The 23,380-nt window shown below is 36.7% G+C and overlaps 1 protein-coding gene across 5 annotated transcripts in view; it reads right to left on the reverse strand.

Moving 5' to 3' along the window:
• USP34 (ubiquitin specific peptidase 34) overlaps positions 1–23,380 on the reverse strand; it is a 131,021-nt gene that overhangs the window by 21,084 nt on the left and 86,557 nt on the right. For all 5 annotated transcript variants that reach the window (XM_064146086.1, XM_064146087.1, XM_064146088.1 and 2 more), the window contains exons 43-63: positions 18,462–18,625; positions 17,685–17,750; positions 15,096–15,242; positions 14,954–15,010; positions 14,779–14,856; positions 13,958–14,052; positions 12,814–12,986; positions 12,015–12,168; positions 10,832–10,910; positions 9,430–9,483; positions 9,238–9,333; positions 7,472–7,536; positions 7,300–7,375; positions 7,143–7,190; positions 6,382–6,447; positions 4,765–4,845; positions 3,549–3,634; positions 2,222–2,390; positions 975–1,049; positions 555–706; positions 104–152 (exon numbers count right to left, since the gene is read on the reverse strand). In XM_064146086.1, the coding sequence (XP_064002156.1) occupies positions 104–152; positions 555–706; positions 975–1,049; positions 2,222–2,390; positions 3,549–3,634; positions 4,765–4,845; positions 6,382–6,447; positions 7,143–7,190; positions 7,300–7,375; positions 7,472–7,536; positions 9,238–9,333; positions 9,430–9,483; positions 10,832–10,910; positions 12,015–12,168; positions 12,814–12,986; positions 13,958–14,052; positions 14,779–14,856; positions 14,954–15,010; positions 15,096–15,242; positions 17,685–17,750; positions 18,462–18,625 (2,030 nt within the window). The remainder of the gene's footprint in view (positions 1–103; positions 153–554; positions 707–974; positions 1,050–2,221; positions 2,391–3,548; positions 3,635–4,764; positions 4,846–6,381; positions 6,448–7,142; positions 7,191–7,299; positions 7,376–7,471; positions 7,537–9,237; positions 9,334–9,429; positions 9,484–10,831; positions 10,911–12,014; positions 12,169–12,813; positions 12,987–13,957; positions 14,053–14,778; positions 14,857–14,953; positions 15,011–15,095; positions 15,243–17,684; positions 17,751–18,461; positions 18,626–23,380) is intronic.

Genomic DNA, 23,380 nt, shown 5'->3' on the forward strand with positions numbered 1-23,380 from the left:
CAACAAATGATAAGGCATTCAGTACACTGTCTACAATTACGTATGCATACATACACATGTGCTTTTTTTTGGAGGCATATAAAGTCATATTTAGATAAATTACCTTTCCTCCTGTTAATGCTGCCATATCGTTTTGTGACAAAGTCAAATGCCTAAAAATAGAATTTAAAAAATCATTTTTCTTCAACAATTATTAAAAGTAAGGTTAAGGAGAAATAGAGCACTGAGTTTATATTCTTCAGTGTTAAAATTACAAGAGCTAGAAAAGGTATTGACATAAAATTGGCAAAACAAAATTGTATTTAAAACTAAGTTAAAAGAAGAAATCCAAAAGTAAGCAACTAAATGTATTTGAGGATTTCGTGTAAGTTTTATTTGGTCAACAAACCCAAAACATTAATCTTTTAAATGGTTAGTAGTATAGCAGAAGCCTATACAAGCTCATTTAGGCTGTTAAAAAAGCCCAGCAAAACCCCCCCAAACCCACACAATCCCTCATTTCTTTCTGAAATACGTTAGATTAGGACTTATTTTGTTTTTTCTTAAGCTCTTGCCTTTCTGAGCGAGACTGTTCAACCAGAAGAGCAATCAGGGCAATCATCTTTTCAAGTGCAGCAGGCCTATATTTTTCTTCTGCTAAAGAAAGTATATCTTCCTCTTCCTCCTCTTCCTCTCCTTCTTCCTCAGAAAGTACTTCAACCTGTGGCTGAAGAAAACAAACAAACTTCAGTGTGGACATTTTGAGTCTTAATTTCTGAGAGCCTTTGCATGGTTTTGCATAGATTCTCTCTCTTTTATTCAAAACAACTTAATAAACCAAGTAACTATCTAAACACTTGATTTTCATGTTGATTTAAATACTAAAAATAGATTGCCTGAGTGAAACAAATTTTATTGGTTCAAGAGACACAGCAGTAGTGATCACATGTGTAAAACATGAAGGACTAGTTCTCATATAAGATACTCAAACTTACATTTTCTGGTCCTTTAGTTCCCATGTAGAAATGAACCATTGTAGATATGGCTTGCAGTGAAAGCAAGAACTGGCTCTGAAATAGGCAGATAATCACAGAATCAGTCAGGGCTGGAAGGGACCACAAGGATCATCTAGTTCCAAGCCCCCTGCCATGGGCAGGGACACCCTACCCTAGACCAGGTTGGCCAGAGCCTCATCCAGCCTGGCCTTAAACACCTCCAGGCATGGGGCATCAAAGACCTCCCTGGGCAACTCATTCCAGGCTTTCACCACTCCCATGAAGAACTTTCTCCTCACATCCAGTCTGAATCTACCCATCTCCAGCTTTGCTCCATTCCCTCTAGTCCTGTCACTACCTGAGAACTAAAAAGTCTCTCCTCAGCCTTTTTGTAGGCCCCTTTCAGATAGTGGAAGGCCACAAGAAGGTCACCTGGGATCCTCCTCTTCTCCAGACTGAACAGCCCCAACTCTTTCAGTCTGTCCTCATAGGAGAGGTGCTCCAGCCCTCTGATCATCTTCGTGGCCCTTCTCTGGACACGCTCCAGCATCTCCACATCCCTCTTGCAATAGGGGCACCAGAACTGGATGCAGTACTCCAGGAGGGGTCTCACCAGAGCAGAGTAGAGGGGGAGAATCACCTCCCTCGACCTGCTGGCCACACTTTCCCTGATGCAGCCCAGGATCTGGTCGGCCCTCTAGGCTGAAAGTGCACACTGTTGGCACATGTTGAGCTTCTCGTCCACCAGCATCCCCAAGTCCCTCTCCTCAGGGCTGCTCTCCAGCCAGTCACTGCCCAGCCTGGATTTGTGCTTAGGATTGTCTCAATCTAGATGCAGGACCTTGCACTTGGTCTTGTTGAACCTCATGAGGTTGGCTTGTGCCCATCTCTCCAGCCTGTCCAAGTCCCTCTGGATGGCATCTCTGCCCTCCAGCATGTCTGCTGCACTACACACCTTGGTGCTGTCAGCAAACTTGCTAAGGGTGCACTCAATGCCACCTACAAAGATGTTGAACAAGACTGTTCCCAGGACTACATGGACCCAATGACAGCCACTCTTTGGGTGTGGCCATCAAGCCAGTTCGTTATCCATATACTAGTGGTCCCCCATCAAACCCATGTTTCACCAGCTTGGAGACCAGGATGTGATGTGAGACAGTGTCAAAGGCCTTGCTCAGGTCAAATTACTTGCAAATACATACATGTGTATACATGCCTAATTCCCCAAACTACAAGACTCTACTTACTTCCTCTTCTCCCATTTTGGCAAACTCGTAAAGAAAGGCAAAGTATTCTGTGAGGTGTTTACTGTGAGGCTTAACACCATGCTCCATAATTGACAAGAGTGTCTTCACAAAGCGTGTTACACATGAGCGACTGCCAATATCTTCCACGGGACCATCCATGTCATCCGAACTGAAAACAAAATCCAATTTAGATATTTCATACAACACATGGAGCTTGAACCACTTAAAAAAATCTCTCCTACTCAAATTCAGAAATATTTACAGCTTTCTACTCTGTCCTACTAGCATATTCATGCCTCTGACAATTTCTTTTATGTTAAGTATAGTCTAGAAAACCACAACTTGATATAAGATATCACTCAAAAAGTGACAAAGTTAATAAAATTACTTTTGTGAATCAACATTCTAGCCAGAAAGAACAGTATTAGGGGATCTGCTCCTTGAAATCATCTTGATTTGCATGCTCAGTTTCCTGAGTTTCAAGACAGAATGCTGTTACAGCTAATTTTATTGTACAGCTAAGGAAATGCAGTCTCTTAAACACTTACACAGGATCCTGACAAGCCAGAAAACATGCACTTTCAACCTCTTCTATCCAATGAAAGTTGGATCTTATCAGTGAACAAAGCAAGCAACAGTCTTGTAAAGTAAAGCTTCCAGAGAAAATTAAATTATTCTTTTTGCCATGAAAACTGTATCTTTGTATCCTGAATTTTGTTAATGGCAATGCAGTTACTACAATCTCTGCTATTTTTGCTCTGAAAATACCCATCAGGATCATAAATTTAAGAGATGAAAGAAAAATCCCTTTCCTATTTTCTATGTATCAAAAATAGTAAATATTTCATAATTGGAGACAAAGTTACCATTTTTGTGGTATTTAGCAGAACAAAACAAAAGCATGTAAGTTTTTTCCCACTTCTTGACAAAAACTACAATTTAGTTATATGTTACAAGACTAGACTGTCATCTCCAACCCCTTTTACTGGATACACAAATTAAAATTTGCATCACTGTGCCTCTGGATCCAATTTACAATCAGATTCTCATGTGTAAGTAGTGAAATTTACACTTGGCAGTGAATTACTGCCAGTGAAAATAAAGGCTATGATTAAAATCTAACCTAAGGTAACAAATGTTTCAAACAATGTATATTTAGACACTGACTTTTCCAACCACAGTAGTATTTTTAAATAAATCAGGGCATTTTGAGAAGAATAATAAAGAACAATTAACTCAATAACATTTTAGGTTTACAGTACCATTTTGAATAATTCATTAAACAAAAGCAGCAATGACTAGAACTTTTCAGGTATAATTGTTTTACCAGTCTTCCATTCCTGGCTGGAGATAAAGATGTGCATGCACTGGCCTCAGTCTCTGTATCACATGAATACACAAACGCTGGAACATCTGCAAATGCATAAGTAAATAAATTCCTTCTGTTACATTTATGTCAGTATGTATTTTCTAAGCAAAGAAGAGTCTGTCTCCAAGTATAATTTCCATCTCTATGTAATTCAGGATTAAAGCTGAGATTGAGATGTCCACATTCCATTACTTAGTTTGTTACACATCATATTTTAACAGAACAGTCACACCTGGTTTTATAAACAGATCTGATGGAGGAAGCCATCATCAGTGTGCACTATACCCTCCTGAAACATGACCTAAGGCTGCTACTCATAACATTTTTTCTCCAGTCTCTATTTTCTGAAATGTTCAGATTTTTGGGGGCTGAATCTACACGAAAATTTTAAGGAAAATCCAGTAATTTTTAAATTTTTAAAACATTCATCAAGGATTAGAACTTTGCTTAAGGTCTTGCACAGAGTTCTCTCATGAAATAAATTCCTTTAATAATGGGTTGCATATAGAAACTATGTATGGTTATACATGCAAATACCACTTTAATGATCAGAAAACTTAAATCAATTGAAGGGCTGTGGGGAGATAAAGTAGTTGCAAAAAAGTTTTACATAAACAACTTGTAAAGAGAGTATGCTCAAGTGGAACTATTAATAGCATTTGTATCTGTGAATAGCCAAATGCTAATTAATGCCAGTTTTTTTCAATTCAAAACAATTCCAGAAAATGGTATTAACGGAGCTTTGTGGCATAAGGTTACAAACCCAACTCTATTTGATAAAAGTCAAAGCCAGAAGTTTAGAAGTGAGGCATTCCATTAGGAGTACTGAATTTACTTTTTTTCTTTTTCTCTCCTGAATGTGCTTTGATGCATTATTGTTGAAGCAATTCAGAAGAAAAACACATTTAATGTAAAGCATTTATATTTGTAGAAATCACGTGGGAGGTGTAGAATCCTGTTTGTATCTATCGTGACATCCTGTGATCCTGGCAGCATAGTAATAGTGATTTTGTTTCAAATAACAGAAAAGCTCCCTATGATTGCTCAAAATCATAGGCAAGAACAGAATAAGGTAATTACAGGCATTCAAAAAGATCTGCAGAATCATTGTATATGTTGTGATAATTATCCGCCTGTGTTCATTCACGTATCAAGTACTCACATTTTTCCTTACCTGTCTCACAATCTGATTGGGACACTTTATTAGAATCTGCATTGGCCACCAATCATCATCAGCCATACGATCCAAAAACCACTGCAGAAGATACATACTCTGTTAGTTTTGTTCCAAACTTGATCTAGTCCAATCTTCTTTTTGCATGATATTAAAGTCTGAAGAGAAACTGATGTTACTAATATTAAGAGATAAAGCAAGTATTAATCCACGTGAAATATAAACATCTTCCATGCACGACAAGAAAGGAATAAAGAACAAGAGCAGAAAACATCTATATAAATTTACATCCAGCATCTTCTTATCCCTGGATTCTGCATGTCATTACTCCGTTCTCTGGAAGGACAAGCTTATCCTGAAAAGCGATGTCAATGGAATAAAAACAATGCTTGCAAAGAAATAGGAGCTGAACAGTCTTGCAGAATATGGATAGGCTTAAACAAGAATGTAGGTCCTGAATTAGACCCCTTTTGCATTTTAAAATGTGGAAAAGCCTTACTATTCCCCAGGAACAAAAAATACATATAGAAATAAGAGAGAATGATTCATTTAAAGTTAGACTCCACAAACAATGCAGCTGAGCATTCTGATATCACAAATTTTATTCACAAGGAAAGACAATTTAAATTAAAGAATCCAAGTTGTTGCTCTATTTCATTGTTGTTGTACCTATTTTTTACTACATTCACTATAGTTTATATATATATAGTGAGAGAGTTTGTTTTCATACATATATATAGTTTACTCTATTTTACTATATCTCTCGACTAATGAAACTATCACCCAAGCACAGAATGTTACATAACTTAACAAACTAGAACAATTTATCAAACAGTATTTTATTAATTTGTACTGAATAAGGTCTAATGCTAGATACAGTATATATTGGAGTCCTTATACATCCAAACTGTGAATCTATTACAAATTTTATATGAACTTTTCTATCTCAAAATTGTTTTCGCCAACACCACTGTAAATTCTTTGTTTATGGTTTCTCAGTCTCTCTCCACTTTGTCCCAGACTCCCTTCAGACAGTATTCTGAAAAATTTTATATAAAAATCATTCCTCCATTTTTTTCTCCTTCTAAGCATTTTCATTCTTTCTACATATTGGGCACAAGATCCTCAGCTTCATAAGCAAGGCACAATATAAACTAGTTTTCACCTGAGTCTAATACTGCCTGTTCTTATCCTCCTTGTAAGCATCTTTACTTCACACCACAGCCTTTTATTACTTTTATCCTCTTCCCTTCCAGACTCTGTTGTTCTAGTCCTTAAACATTAGTCTGTCCACACATCTCCTATGTGTCACTTCATTTAAACACCTCTTATTACACAAATCTGTATGTAATAATCAAAGACGTTGTGACACTGTGCCTTGTAGTGTAGTGACAAAATTCCTTTGGCCTATGGTCTCGCCATAGATGTCTGAACACAAAAGTCAAGTCATTCCCCAGAATGTGCAGTATTCAGAGAATGGATTTAATCTCATAGTGCACAAATACACCAAATACAGTAGTTCATAGTCCAAAATATTCCAGGGATACGAACCTCCAGGAAAGTTAAACAATATATAGAAAGTTGGTTTGTACTTTGCTGAGTTCCTAAGTCACTTACTTCACAAGCTGCCTGACTGTTATTAAACTGTTTTGTTAACAGTTCAATCCACTGAAGCATTGTAGGCTGCAAAAAGAAATACAGAGAAAACTATAATTTAAAATAAAAAATGGCAACATAATCTTTAAACATTTCTAAAGGGTCAGAACACTGAATCTTAAGAACATAGTTGAAATATTAAATATTTTAGTTACAAACACTAAACATTTTATAAACTAGTAATACGTTGCACCTACACAAAAGTAACGGTACGTACACTGAAAATAATGCAAGTAGTACCTCTCCTTTGGACTGTTAATTACACATCATTACATATTCTTATTAATCCCATACACTATAGGATTAGTAGCATTTTGCCATCATAGATGATAAAGAAGTCTGACTGACAATAAAGATGTTTCAGATAAAACTTCCCTGTTGATCATGCTAGTATTTGTATGTTAAAAACTGATGAGTACGACTGTTGCTCAGTGGTAAACACTTCCCTCTACAAATTAACATCTGAATCATGCAGAAATTTTCAAATTAAAGAAGAGGACATCTGTAGTTCACTCTGCAGTGTTGGGGCACAGTGGCCACTCTTGTTTTTGCAGTGTTCACTATAAATGTGTCAAATGACATTCTTTAAATATTAACCTTGTCTCATCTGTGGTACTGTGGTACTTAACACATCTCTACATCACACTTTCAAAATGAAAACATACAGGTAAGTTTTCACTACATTCATGCAGTTAATGAGAATTTACAAGTAAATAGTATACCTTTTCCTTTGAATGAATAAATGTCTCTAGTACAAAGGAAGTGCTTAACTGAAAAGAAAAAATAAAAAAAGATTGCACCATTAAATACAGAATGCCTGAATGAAAATGTAAACAGAGTAACATTACAGCAGGCATGATATACTTCTGAAGTACTTACCTTCGCTGTCATCAGGGAAACTGCCTTTGGATCTGGTAGTGTGCTTGGGATGCTACTACACAACTGCCACATAAACCTAGAGTCAGTAATTTTATTTGTTAATTAAAATAAATAATGATAATCTGCAAGAAGAAAAGAAGCATTAATATTACATTTTTTAAGAAAAACTTACCCAAAATATGTATGTTCAAAAATGTTCTTGTCTTGAAGAAACTGCATGTTATCATGCCATATCCACTGAAGAAAAAATGCTAACATCAGATACAAGAAAGCAGTTTATTTCGCTACATAAGTATGATTTCAAGAATATTTAAATGCTTGCCACGGCTAAGAATTTTTTTTTCTGGACACATTTTATTTTAAAGGATTGGCTTAAAGTTGTTTTGTTCATACTACAACAAATATTAATTTGCCTGCCATCTGATTTAAGAACAGATTTCAGAACCCTCTCTGTCATCTCATTTGTACAACTTAACTACTCACATTTTCAGGGTGAAATTTGACAACTGTTACAACACATTAAAAAAGAACCACAGTTTAAGATCATGTTTTGACATTTGCAATAATGCACCCAAACCCACTCTCCTAATAGTTTCACTGACATCAGTCAAGACTTCCCACTAACCTAACTAGGTATACCTAAAGGGTGAAGTTTTGACTAAAGTCTGATTACCTCTGAGAACTTCTGACAAATCCTTAAAAACCAATATTTGACTCTCCATCATTAACCAAAACAGGAGTTCACAACAAGCCCTCTTTGTTCCTCTCTCCAAAACTATGTTTCTGACCAAATTTGTTTCTAGAACTTTTCACATAGAAAACAGCTTAAAAGTTTAACTCTGATAAAATCTAGTGTTATTCTTAAGACTGAAGCATGACCTGATTTGCTGACTGGGGATGGAGAGTCTTTTTAAGTTAAGAACCTAACATGTGAGAGATGATAAAGCAGTACTTCTGGCCAGAAGGAGCAGGAAAAATTGGCTTTTCAAGTAATAAAAAGGAGAAGAATGTCTTAGAGATCACATACTGGGGATATTATCTAGCACAAAAATATCTGTTGGGAAATACTCTGCTCCTGTACACTGCATTTTCCATTTCCTCAGAACATATGTACCTTAAATAGTATATTTAGATGAAGGGCCAAGTATCCTAAGGGCAGCCCTCATTACTGAGGAAAACAGAAAGATGAGACGGGGAGGTTCAGGCTGGATGCTATAAAATACTTCTTCACAGAGAGGGTCATCAAACACTGAAATTCCCAGGGCAGTGGTGGAATCAGCATCCACGGAGGTGTTTCAGCAGTGCATGGACTTGGTGCTTAGGTACATGGTTTAGAATTGACCCTTCAGGACTGGGTAAAAGGTTGGACTGGATGATCTTTGAGGTCTTCTCCAACTGGATGTTCCCCTTTCACTAAAATCTAGGCTACTCTATGACTATGGGAAGGAAGGGATCCTTTTCTGAATGATGCTTGCCATCATAAGCACAAATAGTCATGATGTTACAGAATTTCACAGTGCACTAGCAAAAGTGTAAACGAACAGCTGGACCTTCCTTTTATTCCATCCCTACTCAAATAAACAAGTTGCTGAGGGACTGGAGGATGAAAAAGATTACGACTAATAAGAATAGTTCCTGTAATACTCCTGTTTTGCAGGAAATGTTGCTAAGTGCTCCCAAACCCAGCAAACCGTGTTCTGCCATTCTTTACAAATAGGAAGAAGAATGATTCAGGTATCTCAATTGAAAGATACAGGAAAGAATGAGAAAATGGCTTAACTTTACATATATCACATAACCTTCTTCTAAGGAAGAAAGCTAAATAAATGTTTTATTGATTTAAATTATATTTGCTTTCTTGTGTTTATTCGGATTCCTGATCTGATTAGGGTTTCATACAGTATTTTAAAATTGATGTTAAAACAAATCAACTTGTACCTCCAGCAATTCTGATGAAACATCAAATTTGTAGTCTTTGCCATTTTCCTCCTCTGGTTCCATCCGTTTATAAAACAGCATGTAAGCACTGTGTGTCTTTAAGAGAAAAACATCTGTATAATTTTTGCTTTGAGAGGTAAATCATGGAAGTAGAAACATAATCACATGAACAAGTGTTTGGAAGAGAAATACCTTTTCAAAGGAGAAGTCCATAAATTTATCAGTAACAGAATCGTAAGTTTTCGTCTGCCAAGAAGAAAGCAAAACCACTAATTACAAGCTTTTTTAATGGCCTGGTTATAGACAATTGTCTCAGGACATTTTCAGGGAGGCTGCTGACAATTTATTTCTTGTTCAAATTAGTCTTCTTTATTTCTTCTACAGTGGCCTATTCTGATTCTTCAGTGTTGTTACTCAATATTGTGACTTATATCTCATAAAATTTCCTGTCTCATCCATCTCACTGACACCTCTTTTTAGGCACTTAAGAGTATTTTATTCATTTGTCAAACAAAATAACTTTTTTTGCTTTTATTTCTCTTTATCAGACAAGATTTTTCTTATTCATAGAACTGTTTTAAATAAGATCCTACATTATTAAAAACATATTTTATATAACAATAAAAATTAGAAGAAATTATCAATTTAAGCATAACTTGACTGCTGTGACAAAATTCTAAGATCTATGACAATATCAAGAAATAAAAAGATGTATATATTAAGAACCTTTGTGCTACTAAAAGCAAATAGATATCACCTTAAGAAATGTTACCTTCTTACAATAAAAGAAACAAGCAAAACTATTTAAACTTGCAGATTCATTAGCTTGAAAATCACTTACTATATCAGACCTCAAATTTTCCTGAAGCACACTGGTATACAGATCTTACAGGGTTTCAGTTAATTGCTGCAACCACTGAAAAAGAATCTGACCCTAAAATGTTCACAGACAAGAATCTGGAAATTTCTGACACAAGGGACACACAAAGATGAAAAAATCCCTGTTTCTCCAGGACAGGCATAAGCTTGAAGATATTATTCTTTCAGTCAACAGTTTCAGCAAAGTAGCTATCCAAGAGAAGGATTTCTAAATGCTCACTTTTTAATAAGTAAATAAATTGCAATAAAAAACATACATAATGAAGAAATACCTCCTCTTTGGAAAGAGATTTCATTAATTCATTAATACTACCTATCTTTCAAAAGCACATAAAAATACCTGGATTCCTATTCACAAATTAGATAATAGGTGGTTGGTACTGCAGAAATTAAGACCCTTCCTTCTTTCTCATCTTAACTTCTGTTCCACAGAAAATATAAAAAAGGGAAAGCTTGCATCACTAGCTGGCACAAAGCAAGGGAACATTCTTTGAAGAAACTGATGGTGGAAGAACAGCTATCTACATGAACCTAAGACAGAGGACCACCTGCACGATGAAGCCATCAAAAGTTTAATAAAACCCAGCTAACACTTTAATTCTTTCATATGCATTCACAACACATGGTAGACAAAAGGTGAACGCTGTGAAGTCATTCATTAAAGTTGTCAGGACAGATCCTATATCGAATGGGATAAAAATAAAGGTCAACTTACAGTCATTTCTCCACCAAAACATTCTGAAGCAAGCTGGGCAGAGTCAAATGGTTTTACTTCAGCATCATTGAAAAGATACCTGTAAAACAGTAAGCTTTTCAAACAACTGCTGTGTGACTCAAGGGCAAATAATGCATAACAAACACTTAAAATTACTCTTCAAATTTAAGTATTAATTTCTAATGTCTTTGGTATCACAGCAAGCTGGAAACTGATCCCAAAAGTGACTTCCTTTCAATAAGATCAGGAAGTCAGTATTTCAAGAGTTCTTGATTTTTCTGTTTATCAAGACACATGCTCTTTTCCTCATGTGTCCAGTCTGACACCACTACAGATAACACTTTAATACAGCCAAGATTATTTGCCTTTTCTTTTTTAATTTGAGTAAAACTGAAACAAAAATTAAATAGAAAAATCATTCCATATAACAAAGCAGAACTCAAACTGGAAGGATGTAAAGAACATGGCACATTATTATGGATTCTGTTTGGAGAAGGGATTGAGTCACAAATTGGAACTGTTTTGAAAATGCTCCAGCTAGTTATTCTACAGACAGGAAGAGAGAAAATCTTATCTCTTATTCCAAGGTCTCAGCTGAGAATCTGAGATAAAACAGATAAAACAGTAAGGCACTCCTCTTTTTCATGCCCATGTCTCAGGCCTTTCCCGTGCTACTCCCAACTTTTTCTTCCTCTTCACAACCATGACATGCTCAATGCATGTGGAAGTTTCCAAATAACATTTCGCAGAAACATTCCAAAGTGGGATTTCGAAGTTGTTTAGTTTATTAAACAACAACAAAAAAAACCAACAAAGAGTTTGTTCATCTATTTATCACATATGTGCTAGAAGATTTTACAAAGGACAATCTTGCACTTTATTGTGCATTTGTAATGAAATAGATTAAAATACAGTCAATAGTCCTGTCAAGAAACAAAACACTGGATGCATGTGAGACTAGCATGGCATTATCCTGCTGCCTCTATGTCCAAGGCATTGCACAGTTACAGCAAACAAATTTTAATGCTAATAAATACACTTAAGCCTATTAAATTCCAACATCTGGTGCTTTTGAGAGGTGCCTACAGCACATGTATCTCCTATACAACTACATCTGACAAAGTCACCAAATTTTAGTTATTTGAAAAACTGAAATTGCAAAATGTTATTTTGCACAACTCACCATTTATTGTTCTTGTACGCATGGGGATTGACTATATCTCTGATAAAACTGTAGTAATGGCCACCATCTGCTGTTCCCGTATGAACCGTTACACCTATCAAATCATACTCGTAACTTTCAGTTTCTCTCACATTATCACCATCTTCCTTAAAACCTGAAATAATTTGATACAGTATTAAACAGTTAGCTCCTGAACACATGAATTTCAACATCAGTATGTCTTACACACACATTTCTTGTAGTTGCATCTAATTTGCTTTCTTTTCAGTAGTGCACCACAATGACAGAAGGAAACTCTATACCCAGAAAAAGCAGCATTAAATCCCAACTCCATGGAACTGTTACAGTTGTGTTGTTCTTCAGTTGTTTGTTTCATTTTTTTGTTGGTTTTGATGTTTGTTATGTTTTGGTTGGTTGATTTTTTTAAACACACTACAGAAGACACGAGGGCTAATAAAGATACTCCAAGTTAGCACATCTTCATGATAGCAGTTAGCCTTTTGCTCAAGGTCAACTATTACTCTGCAAAATCAAAATATCCCAGCAACAAATTGTTTACCTATCTGTAATTTCCCTCATACTTAAAAAATAAATTTAAGAATCATTGAAATTGAACAGCATATGAGAACAAAAATGTGGTCATTTTCCTCACATTTATTAAATAGCGTGACTTCAGGAGTACAGGTTGAAATTATATTGGATTTGCCTAATCACAAATTGTTGACTTATGTTACATATGCAGAAAGTGGTGCATAGATGAAAGAGACAAAGCTTGTTCAATTAATTTCATAGGGCATACCTTCTTTTCTGTCATTTTTTCCCATGAGGAAATCTTCAGTGTAAGGTGTCATATCCAAACGTAATGGGAATGAAAAATGTGTATTGACTTTCTCCTTCATCATGGTTACCATATTAAATGTATATCTCATTGTGTTGAAGCTTAGGATACGAGGTAGTTTCTTAAAACATGCCCTGAAGAATTAGAAATAATCATGACCAACAAAAGCTTAGTAGGCTGAATTGCATTTTCACAAAGGTTTTAAAACAGTTATTTTGACCGGAAAATTGAAATCTGTTGCTAAGTCACACACCTATAAAATCCAGCTGTCACAATGTGGTACAGCAGGGCAGTCTAAGCAGCAGCGGATGGATCAGATATAGCCTGTTGAACAACCCTAATCACGCCTTGGAACAAACACCAAGCTTACCTGTACGGCATGAATGACAGTGTTCTACAGTGGTACTACAAAATGAGTCACGAACAATTTTAACAAGGTAAATCCCCTCACTAGACAGAGTTACTGTCTTGTAACTGGCAACTTTCAGTGATGAATACATCTTGTATGAAGTCTCAAACATCACAATAATGATTTTAAAGGAAGTTACTCCTTCACCCATGTCATCTTAACAGCTACAAAAACAGCTATAAGGTCTTTCATCAGTAAAAAAGAAATCAGTTGCAATATAAGAATAGCATTAACTTTTTATTTAGCTTTCTCCTTATCAGCAGACTTTTTAAAATATGGAAATATTTTTAGAACTACCAATTTTAATTAGGAAATTTTGGGTTAAGTATAAAACATCAGCAATTACTCTGCATAATGAATGACACAAGTATTGAACAACCTCTGAAAGAATCTGTTCTTTGAAAGTGGGAGAAGTAATGGATTTCAAAAGGTACTAACGCTGACATATTTCTTTTCATTTTCATTAAGAAAAAGTCAGAATGCGTTATTGTCTAGGTGATCTTTTAGTAACATACCTTATATTCCTTGCTTTGGAAATATGATTTCATAGTTATATGCTCATTTGCACGAGGACCACATCCTCATAGGCATACACAGTAGCAACATGGAGTCCTGTTTCACCTAAAGGATTACTCCTACTCCAACAGTAAACTCAGTATTTTGCTACAAAGAAACCTGTTTACTTCTCAATCGTACCTTTTTTCAGCACGTACTTTCTTTCCACAATGAGAACATGTATACATGTTGTCACCTTCCAAGGTATCTTTAATAGTTACTTCGTCAAGAGATTCCTAAATATAATAAAAAACAAAAATAAATGAGCTTATGTTTAACTTAGATATTTTTATCTTGTGCTCACGTGGCCTGCTTTACAAATGTCTCTTTCAATCTCACAGTAAGTTTAATAAACATTTCCACAAATTATGAAAGGAAAGGTGGTCCAAGGCACCAAAAATTTGCAACAGCATGCACCTGAATTAAGAGAAGAGTTACATAGAAAAGCCAGTTCCTAACCCAAAGACAAATTAAGAAACCAATTCAGAGAAACTCCACTCAACATTTCAAGCTGCCCAAAGAATTCAAGTACTTCAAATTCAAATTCCAAGTGTGGGGATTAATAGATTTAAAAAAAAAAACTGTTAACCTAAAATTATGCTGATTTAAGTTTTGAATTAACTTCATAAGCAACAGTACATGCGTAAGGAACATCTTTTGACATTCACAGTTCTCCCCTGTAACAAATGGCCGCAGCATTTATCAAACACAGACATGAGCACACAGTGATTACTGACTGTAACACAGTCTTTAGTCAACCCCAAATGGCACTAGCTAACAAGCCTGCTGCACTGCCAAGATGAAACCAAATTCAACCAAAATTACCTAAAAATATGCTAAAACTATAGTACAGATAAAGAAAGCACCAACATATTCAACAGCATATGGTACAGTCCTTTATATTTGAGTGGCCCATTTGTAATTGGGACCTATGCTACAAACCTCAGCTGGGAATTACTTACATAAATATTCTTCATATCTGCCACCTGACATCTCACGGTATAGAACTCTTCTGCAGTCTGACTTACATGCTCACAGTCCTAAATCATAGCAACGAAAGGGAAGAGCAGTGAAATAACTCTTTTGAGAATTTAAAGAAACTTCTTTAAAAAATAAGGACAGGGAAAGAATACTTACCAAAGAGACGACGTTATTTGTGATAACCCCTCCAAACAAACTTTTCACTGTATTTTTCTGTGAATGAATTAATAAATTCTGTCAAGGACATTTCAGCAATTTTTTAGGTTTTCAAGCTCCCTTTTGTTCTCTCTTAACTCACCAGTTCTGGAGACATTTCTTCTATTTTTGTTATTAGGTCAGTGAAGAATTCAGTCATATCTTTCTGCTCTCCAGTGTTCAGTGGCTGCTTATCCATGGTGTAAGTTTTACAGAAAGGCCTTGGATTGTATGCCTTACATTCACTTTCCTTTAGGAAAAAGTATCAAACAAAACAAATCAACACAAACTCTTGCATTTTTAATTTAGACACAATGAACATACCTACATGAATGACTGCTTGAAGAAGGACATGCACACACAATACCCCCATATCTCTACAACAAAGTTGTCTATACTTCCGATGATATGTAAAGCAATTTTTAACTGATTATCATGATGATACTCATTATTATAATAGCATTCACAAAACAGTATTAAATACTATTTAATAAGTGTTTACTAAAATGAATCATTAAAATAATCTGGCTGAAGATATGACGTATCCAGTTTCAGCATGTATATTCAGATACAAAACACAGGATGGAGGACCTCAGTCTGTAATTATGCATTCCTGGACACTAGCAACTTAAATCCTGGCAAGTACTTAATTCTCTTTCAGACTTCTCTACAGTATAAAACTATATTGTCCTGTTCTCAATTGTGTGTGCTCAGTCAGAGAAAAGAATTTGCAGTATCATAGAATGGTTTAGGTTGGAAGGGATCTCAAAGATCACCTAGTTCCAACCCCCCACCATAGACAGGGACACCTTTCACTAGAACAGGACATTCAAGGCCTCATCCAACCTGACCTTGAACACCTCCAAGGAGGGAGCATCCACAGCCTCCCTGGGCAACCTGTTCCAGTGTCTCACCACCCTCACTGGAAAGAACCCTTTCCTAATATCTAGTTTGTATCTCCTCTCTTACAACTTAAAGCCATTACCCCTCGTCCTGTTATTAAAAGACTTTGTAAACAGTCCCTCCCCAGTCTTCCTGTAGGCCCTCTTCAGATACTGAAAGGCTACTGCAAGTTCTCCTCAAAGCCAGTATAAAGCAATTCTTCAGACTACATCCCCCCATTCCACTCCCTTGTGCACTGGAAATGCAGAACTTATTTACAGCAGAAGGAGCTTATTCTCATAAACAACAATATGTATGTACATACTGTTTTCTTCCAAGGATGTGTGCCAAGACAGTGAGATCTGTAAATACTACCTTTTCCTGGAATCAAGTCTCTTTAAGGTTTTAATAACAGTAAATCTTCAGATGATTCTATCGTCCTATATTATCTTACGCGTATTTGATGTAGGTCAGTGCCAAGAACAAAACCACTCAGCTCTCCTTGACTGTCTTTTTTCATTATTTCAGAAATATTTTAACAACTATTTTAACAACAGTGAATACTTGAGAAGTCTGTTAATATTGTTCCTCATGCTCTGAACTGAAAAAATGTTTAGCTGCATTTTACTCCTTTGTTTCAACAGATTACCCTTTGAAAGATGGGAGCAAGGACAATGCAACAAACAAAAATATTTATTTTATCACTTGGGAAACAGGGGCAAGTAAGTTGTTCTAAGATGAAATGAAGAATCAAACTCAGAACTCCTTACCTCAAGGTCTATGTGAAACAAGATGAATAGCAATGGCGTTGGACAGACAATTTTATCAGAGTGTTTGTTAAAAAGAAAAAGCAATTTATTGGGATCTTGGCATGGTGTTGACATATCCTGATGGGAGAGTTAGGCACTATTTGGTGACAGGAGTCTGTTGCTAGGGTCATTCAGTTAGATGTGGAGAGACTCCTCCAATCACCATTTTGCTAAATTCTCCTAATTGAGCTGATAAGTATCATTACTACTGGTTCGCCTTAACTACATACAAAGTATCTCTTAAATATCTTAACTCCATACAAAGATTGTCCAGTGCAGTCTTTTCTGCTGGAACAGTTTCTACTGACTATTCACAGAAGCTGGTTTGCAAACTGGATCAGACACAGCAGAGGCAATAGTAGAACTGTCCCAGGTTTCTAAGTCGAGGGTAACAATCAGTCACATCTTTACTGGGAAGGTTACAGCCAATTGCCCAGTTTTAAATTTGCCCATTGTCTCAAGCCACTCTATTACTGCGTGCAAGGAGACGCTCCTGGAGCACTCCATGATTTACCAATGTACATGCACAGGGTATGCATACAGGCACAGATGTAACTAAAAACAGACTTGATTTCCATACTTGTAACTCACTTGTAACTGAAATCCCGTAGTTATGATAAATATCCTGTGTTCACTGGAGCATTCACATGGTAGGGGTAACAGACTGTGGCACCTGAACCTGGCATTCCCATGAATTCACAAGCATTTTTTAATGAAGATAGTAGACAACTACTAACACTGAGAGCTAGTGATTGCTCTCAGTGCCCAATATTAAAACCCACCTTAGATCAAGATTTACACTGCCTCTTCATAATGGCTATTACACAGACTGATTTGATGAGTAGGAGCTTTAAAGGCAGTAAAAACTATTTCAGTCACGACACTCATTTACAAAACTTGGGCACAATAGACTTACACACAGAATGGTAACTACACTTTTATTGCCTTTCTAATTTTTCCCTGAAAATAGATACTTCAGAAAACATCTCCTCTGCACCTACCATTAGGTATGTAAACATTTTCTGGAGTTCTAGCAGAGTGGTCTTGTGTTTCATATCCTCTGAATACTGAAAGAAATCCAGGAAAGATGACATTATATTTTTGGTTATAACTTTCCAAAAAACAGCCCTTAAAAGAGATTAAACAATCATATTTTTGAATAAAAAGATCAACCATTTTATTATGGACAATTAAGAAAAGTGATTGTGTACGAGGACACACAGTACGCTATTTTACGCTTTTATATAAAGCACTACCTACACATTTTTTGGCATGTCAATATCAAATCTAAGTCAAAAACCAACTCTATTTTCAAAACTTTTACAGCAGTTAGGAGCTTTTGGGAAAGGATTATGAAAGTCTGTAGTAAATTTGGATTTTTTCAATTCATAGACATTCTAGACAACTGTCTATATAAAGCATTTCACACACAGAGCAGCAGCTTCACTCTTTCTTGGATTTGTGCGAAACAACAGACAATTCACATAAAACCAAACTTGAATAAATCCTATTGTAGTAACAGGGAAATGAGTGCTTCATTACAATGCCACCTGAAGAACCTGCTTCATTAGAAAATCTATTTTAAAAAAGAAGTTCCTCATTTTGGACATCAGCAAAAGAATCCAATTGAACACAAAACAAAATTGATCCTTAAGAAATAGTCTCTATCAAGAAGTAAGTTTTTCAAAAAGTAAGTTTATATTTCATCAGCAATTTTACAGATTCTAAACTTAAATTTCTACCAACATCCACACAGAAGGTGAGATCCCAAAGCATACCTTTGCAGTAAATATTGCTTGTCTGGCCTCTGGTATCATGTACAGTTGCTGAATAGTGGATGCCAAGTAACATGTTGCGCCAAGATTAGTCAGACCCACAAATCTACACTCAGCACGAACATCATCATGTGGCCAATAATCCCACTTGTATGGGGCATGGGAAGCTGTAAAAAATATCAATCACATATGCAGAAAATAGCCACAAAACAACCCAAAGTACAATTTACAAAATCAAATATGTCATTAACAAAATGTACTTTGCATTTCCAGACATGAGCCAGGCTGTACTTGCTCTTTAAGAAAATGTCCTATAGGTACATCAGGAATTGCATTTCTAGATCCCATGCTACTTTGCACCACAGGTGATTTGCAGTGCTCTCCACAGTATTACTCATGGCAAGTAACATTTCTCACACTTGTTCTAGTGGCAGTATTAGACATGGTCTGATATGCAATGGTCTCCCAGCCTCTATCTTCAAAGTAAATTTTGGTAAAACCTCATGAAACCACATAATCAAGATCATCCATAAATGCTACACACTGGCTGCCAAGCATTCTCAGTATGTAAGAAATGTGGGGTTTTTATAATATAAGCCAACCACAGCTCTCTCAACATTTGTACTGCCTAAATCACTGAGAATACACTTTAACTGATAACATAAAACACTTAGGAGGTCCCAAATGTACGCCAGTCATTCCCCCAGTACAAAATCTACTCATGATTCCCAATACCCATCCCCTATCATATACTGAAAGAAAGCAGTCTCTACACCAAGACTCAAGTTAGGGAGCCTTCTGTTCACGTAACCAAACACAGATTTCCTATCAGAGATAACCACTCTTGAAGTAAGACCCTTCTCAGAAGATAATCTAGTTTCTGAATTTTATCTACTATGAAGGTTGTCAGGCTAGCAAAAGATCTTTTTGCTCAGTATACAAGATGGATAGATGCTCATTAGAGACAAAATGCACAAGTGCAGTGATATGAAGAGCTCGGTTGTACACAAGCTTGAATAAACTTGGTAACAGATTTTATAGGGAAAAAACCAACTGTTTTTATTGCACTTCAAAGCTATATATACCAAAGAATCAGGCAATCTGTAAGAAAAGCAGGGGTAAGCAAGAAATTAATTGCTTAGAATCAGATTAAAAAGACATTTTCTTGTCCTGTAAGTTTTCCATTCCTCTAGATTTCATATGTAGCAATCTATTTCTTACATAGCATGGCATTAGACAGGCTAGGCAAGCCTGACAGACTCTTCTTAATAAGCCTTGTTCTGATATGGCTGCCAAGAAATCTGAAGGATGGAAAAGTTCTCTTCATCTGCCAGTCAAGAAGACGCTAACCAGACTAGACAAACCACTTGTAAGTGATCAGTACTGCTTCCAGACGCTGACAGGCTTCTCTCTTTAGTATCCCACAAAGGAGAACAGAATGGGAAATTAGCAGTTTGAGCTGCACAGACAACTAGAGGACACAAGAACTAAACTGCAGAGGAACTAACCCAGTGTCCAAAGATTCACTGCATCCTGTCTTCCTTGGTGTACAAGATGCTTGACACGAAAACTTGCACTGCATCTAGCTTTGCTATTCATCCCCAAGGATGTCATTCTCCAAAAATGTAGCATCTCCTACACTTAATGTTGCATGTCTACTGAAGTGTAAGTTCAGCTATTTAAGTAGCCTGGGCTTACTTTAAAATCCATGAAAATTCAAGATTTAAATTTTAAATCCTTTGTTATTTTGTCCAAGATTACTAAGCTCAGTAAGGACTCTTCTCAATTCATGCTACCAGCTAAAATTCAGGAAACACTTTGGCATCCTCTGAACAGATCTTCACATCTTCAGAGATGACACTCACAAGAAGTTCTGATGCACAACAAATAATTGTTGTAATCTTCATTCTGGCAGTGGCATCAAAACAACTATTGGCCCCTCAGCTTCAAACAGGGAAGGAAAGAGTTAATTCTCATTTCAACAAACCTCAGCAGTGTGACCTCATGTTACCTGGTTACACTGGGCTGATCAGCCAGTTGAAACAAAGCCCTCCTCCATTTAACCTCTTAAAGAAAGTAATTAGCTTGGCAGAAACAATACAACAATCCCTTGATTAAAATCCTTAAATTGCAATATCTTAATTCACCCTTTCTGATGTAATGACTCAGCGTCTATCCTCCTGCTTATAGCCCATCAAGTTGTAACTACAAAGAAATCGGGTGACTTCTTTATACTTCATGAGAACAGTAAGAAGTATCTTCCTCCTACCTCAATCTGACAAAGGGCTTTCAGAAATCTGACAAGAAATTCTCAGCAAGATCTTCCTTTCTCCACCACGGGATAAAGCAACTGCCTTCATTTTCATAATAACAGCTTTTCTTTTTCCACATGGCTAATACCTAGAATGGCTAACTGGAGCCTCATTTATGTCTATCTTCTTTATTCCTCACTGTCTTACAGAAATAAGCCTTTTCTCAGGAAAAAATAGTGAGACTTGTAACCAAACTTGCAATATTCACATTCTACTTTTGAAGAGACAGAAACTCTGTTTTTCCTTAATGACTGCATTTCTCTGTATTCCAACTTCTGATTGTGCTTCTGCCTAAAATATAGCATTAGACACAACCTTAAATTTCTCAGAAAGCAAAGCAGCTGGTCTTACTTCCCTTTTTTTTAAGGTATGTTTTATTAATCCTAGTCTTCAAAAAAATAAAAAACAAAACACCAGAACACTAAGAAATGTCATGAACAACAGAGGGTATCTAAATCCCCCCTTCAGTGAAATCAGAGACTGCATTAAATCTCCCTCCTTGTTGCAGAAAAGAAGGAGGGGTCAGGTGATATCAGCTGCTGTGCAGTTCATTTCCTACAGCATCACTTGCTGAAAATGCATGAGGGCAGCCTCATGTCTCCCATTAAAAACCCTGTAACTGAAGTACAAAAAAATGCACCCAAGCTGTTCTCCTCTTCCATCAATCAGTAAGGGGAGCTACTTTAATGGAAACTAAAGAAATATGCTGCTGCAGTCAAAGTTTTGTTGTTTTGCTACAGCTACTTTACATTCTTCATAGAAGACAAGTCTGAAGAACATTATATGGATGTACATTTTAAAAATGACTGCCAGAATACAGCCTCAGTAACATAATTTTTAATTAGAATTATTTTTTTCTTTCATCTGAAGGGAAATAGACTAGATAGCCTTTACTAAGATGTTTTATTTTTTTAATATTTTACTTTGTTTTGCTGTCTTAAATTGCAGCCTTCTCTTAAGAGCATCTTGGCTTACATTACTTAGGACTGTGTGAAAAAAAAATGACAGCAATTAGTAACACTAGGGGACAAAAAATCTACAAGTAGTGGGATTAAACCCCACAAACTGAACTATACAATATTTTCATAAAATATGTTCCTCATAATATTCCTCCTGAATACAGGAGATTTTGGAGGCTCTTTAGAAGGCCCCGGGCACATAGTTACAGAATGCAAAACATTAGTACGATCAGATTTCTCTTTTGCTTCCTGAATTGTGAGGCACTGTATCAATTACCTATATTGTAATATATTACAGATCCTCAGGTTACAGGAATTGAAATTGGGCATGTGAAGGGAAATGTATCAAGCTAAAAATGCATAACGAGAATTTGAAAATCAAAGATAAAACATGAACTAACTCCAAATTTTGGTAATTTACATATTATACACAGGAACTGTTTCTTCAACAGGAAGTGTGAAAACCAAAAAGGTACAGCAAACTGTATTAGCACTTCATGCAGACATCTGGGTACAAACTGACGACAACTACAAATATTCTAGAGGTTTTGAAAACATGACAGGGCTGTTAATAACCAAAACACCTACAGTACCTCAGTGTGCTTTATATATTTTGGTTATATGTAAACATTTCATGTTTCCTCAAGTTAGGAAAAAAAACCAAAAATCAAAATCCAGCGTAAGCCCACAAAACATATAAAATCCACTTTAACAATGTTATCTCTGTGCGTTGATGTCATTTAACAAGACCACATACTTTAAAATTACTCATATTTAAGAACCGACCATATGAAAATTATACATAAGATTAGAATCATAGAATCATAGAATCAACCAGGTTGGAAGAGACCTCCAAGATCATCCAGTCCAACCTATCGCCCAGCCCTAGCCAGTCAACTAGACCATGGCACTAAGTGCCTCATCCAGTCTTTTCTTGAAGACCCCCAGGGACGGTGCCTCCACCACCTCCCTGGGCAGCCCATTCCAATGGGAAATCACTCTCTCTGTGAAGAACTTCTTCCTAACATCCAGCCTATACCTACCCTGGCACAACTTGAGACTGTGTCCCCTTGTTTTATTGCTGGTTACCTGGGAGAAGAGGCCAACCCCCACCTGGCTACAATGCCCCTTCAGGTAGTTGTAGACAGTAATAAGATCACCCCTGAGCCTCCTCTTCTCCAGGCTAAACAGGCCCAGTTCCCTCAACCTCTCCTCATAGGATTTGTGTTCCAGGCCCCTCACCAGCTTCGTTGCCCTTCTCTGGACATGTTCCAGCACCTCAACATCTTTCTTGAATTGAGGGGCCCAGAACTGGACACAGTACTCAAGGTGTGGCCTGACCAGTGCTGAGTACAGGGGAAGAATAACCTCCCTTGTCCTACTGGCCACACTGTTCCTGATGCAGGCCAGGATGCCATTGGCTCTCTTGGCCACCTGGGCACACTGCTGGCTCATCTTCAGCTTACTATCTACCAGTACCCCCAGGTCCCTTTCTGCCTAGCTGCTCTCCAGCCACTCAGTCCCCAGCCTGTAGCACTGCTTGGGGTTATTGTGGCCGAAGTGCAGAACCCTGCACTTGGCCTTGTTAAATCTCATCCCATTGGCCTCTGCCCACCCATCCAGCCTGTCCAGATCCTCTCTTCTGTTAGGT

Source organism: Pogoniulus pusillus, chromosome 7 (genome assembly GCF_015220805.1).
Source record: "Pogoniulus pusillus isolate bPogPus1 chromosome 7, bPogPus1.pri, whole genome shotgun sequence".
NCBI classification, from domain to species: Eukaryota; Metazoa; Chordata; class Aves; order Piciformes; family Lybiidae; genus Pogoniulus; species Pogoniulus pusillus.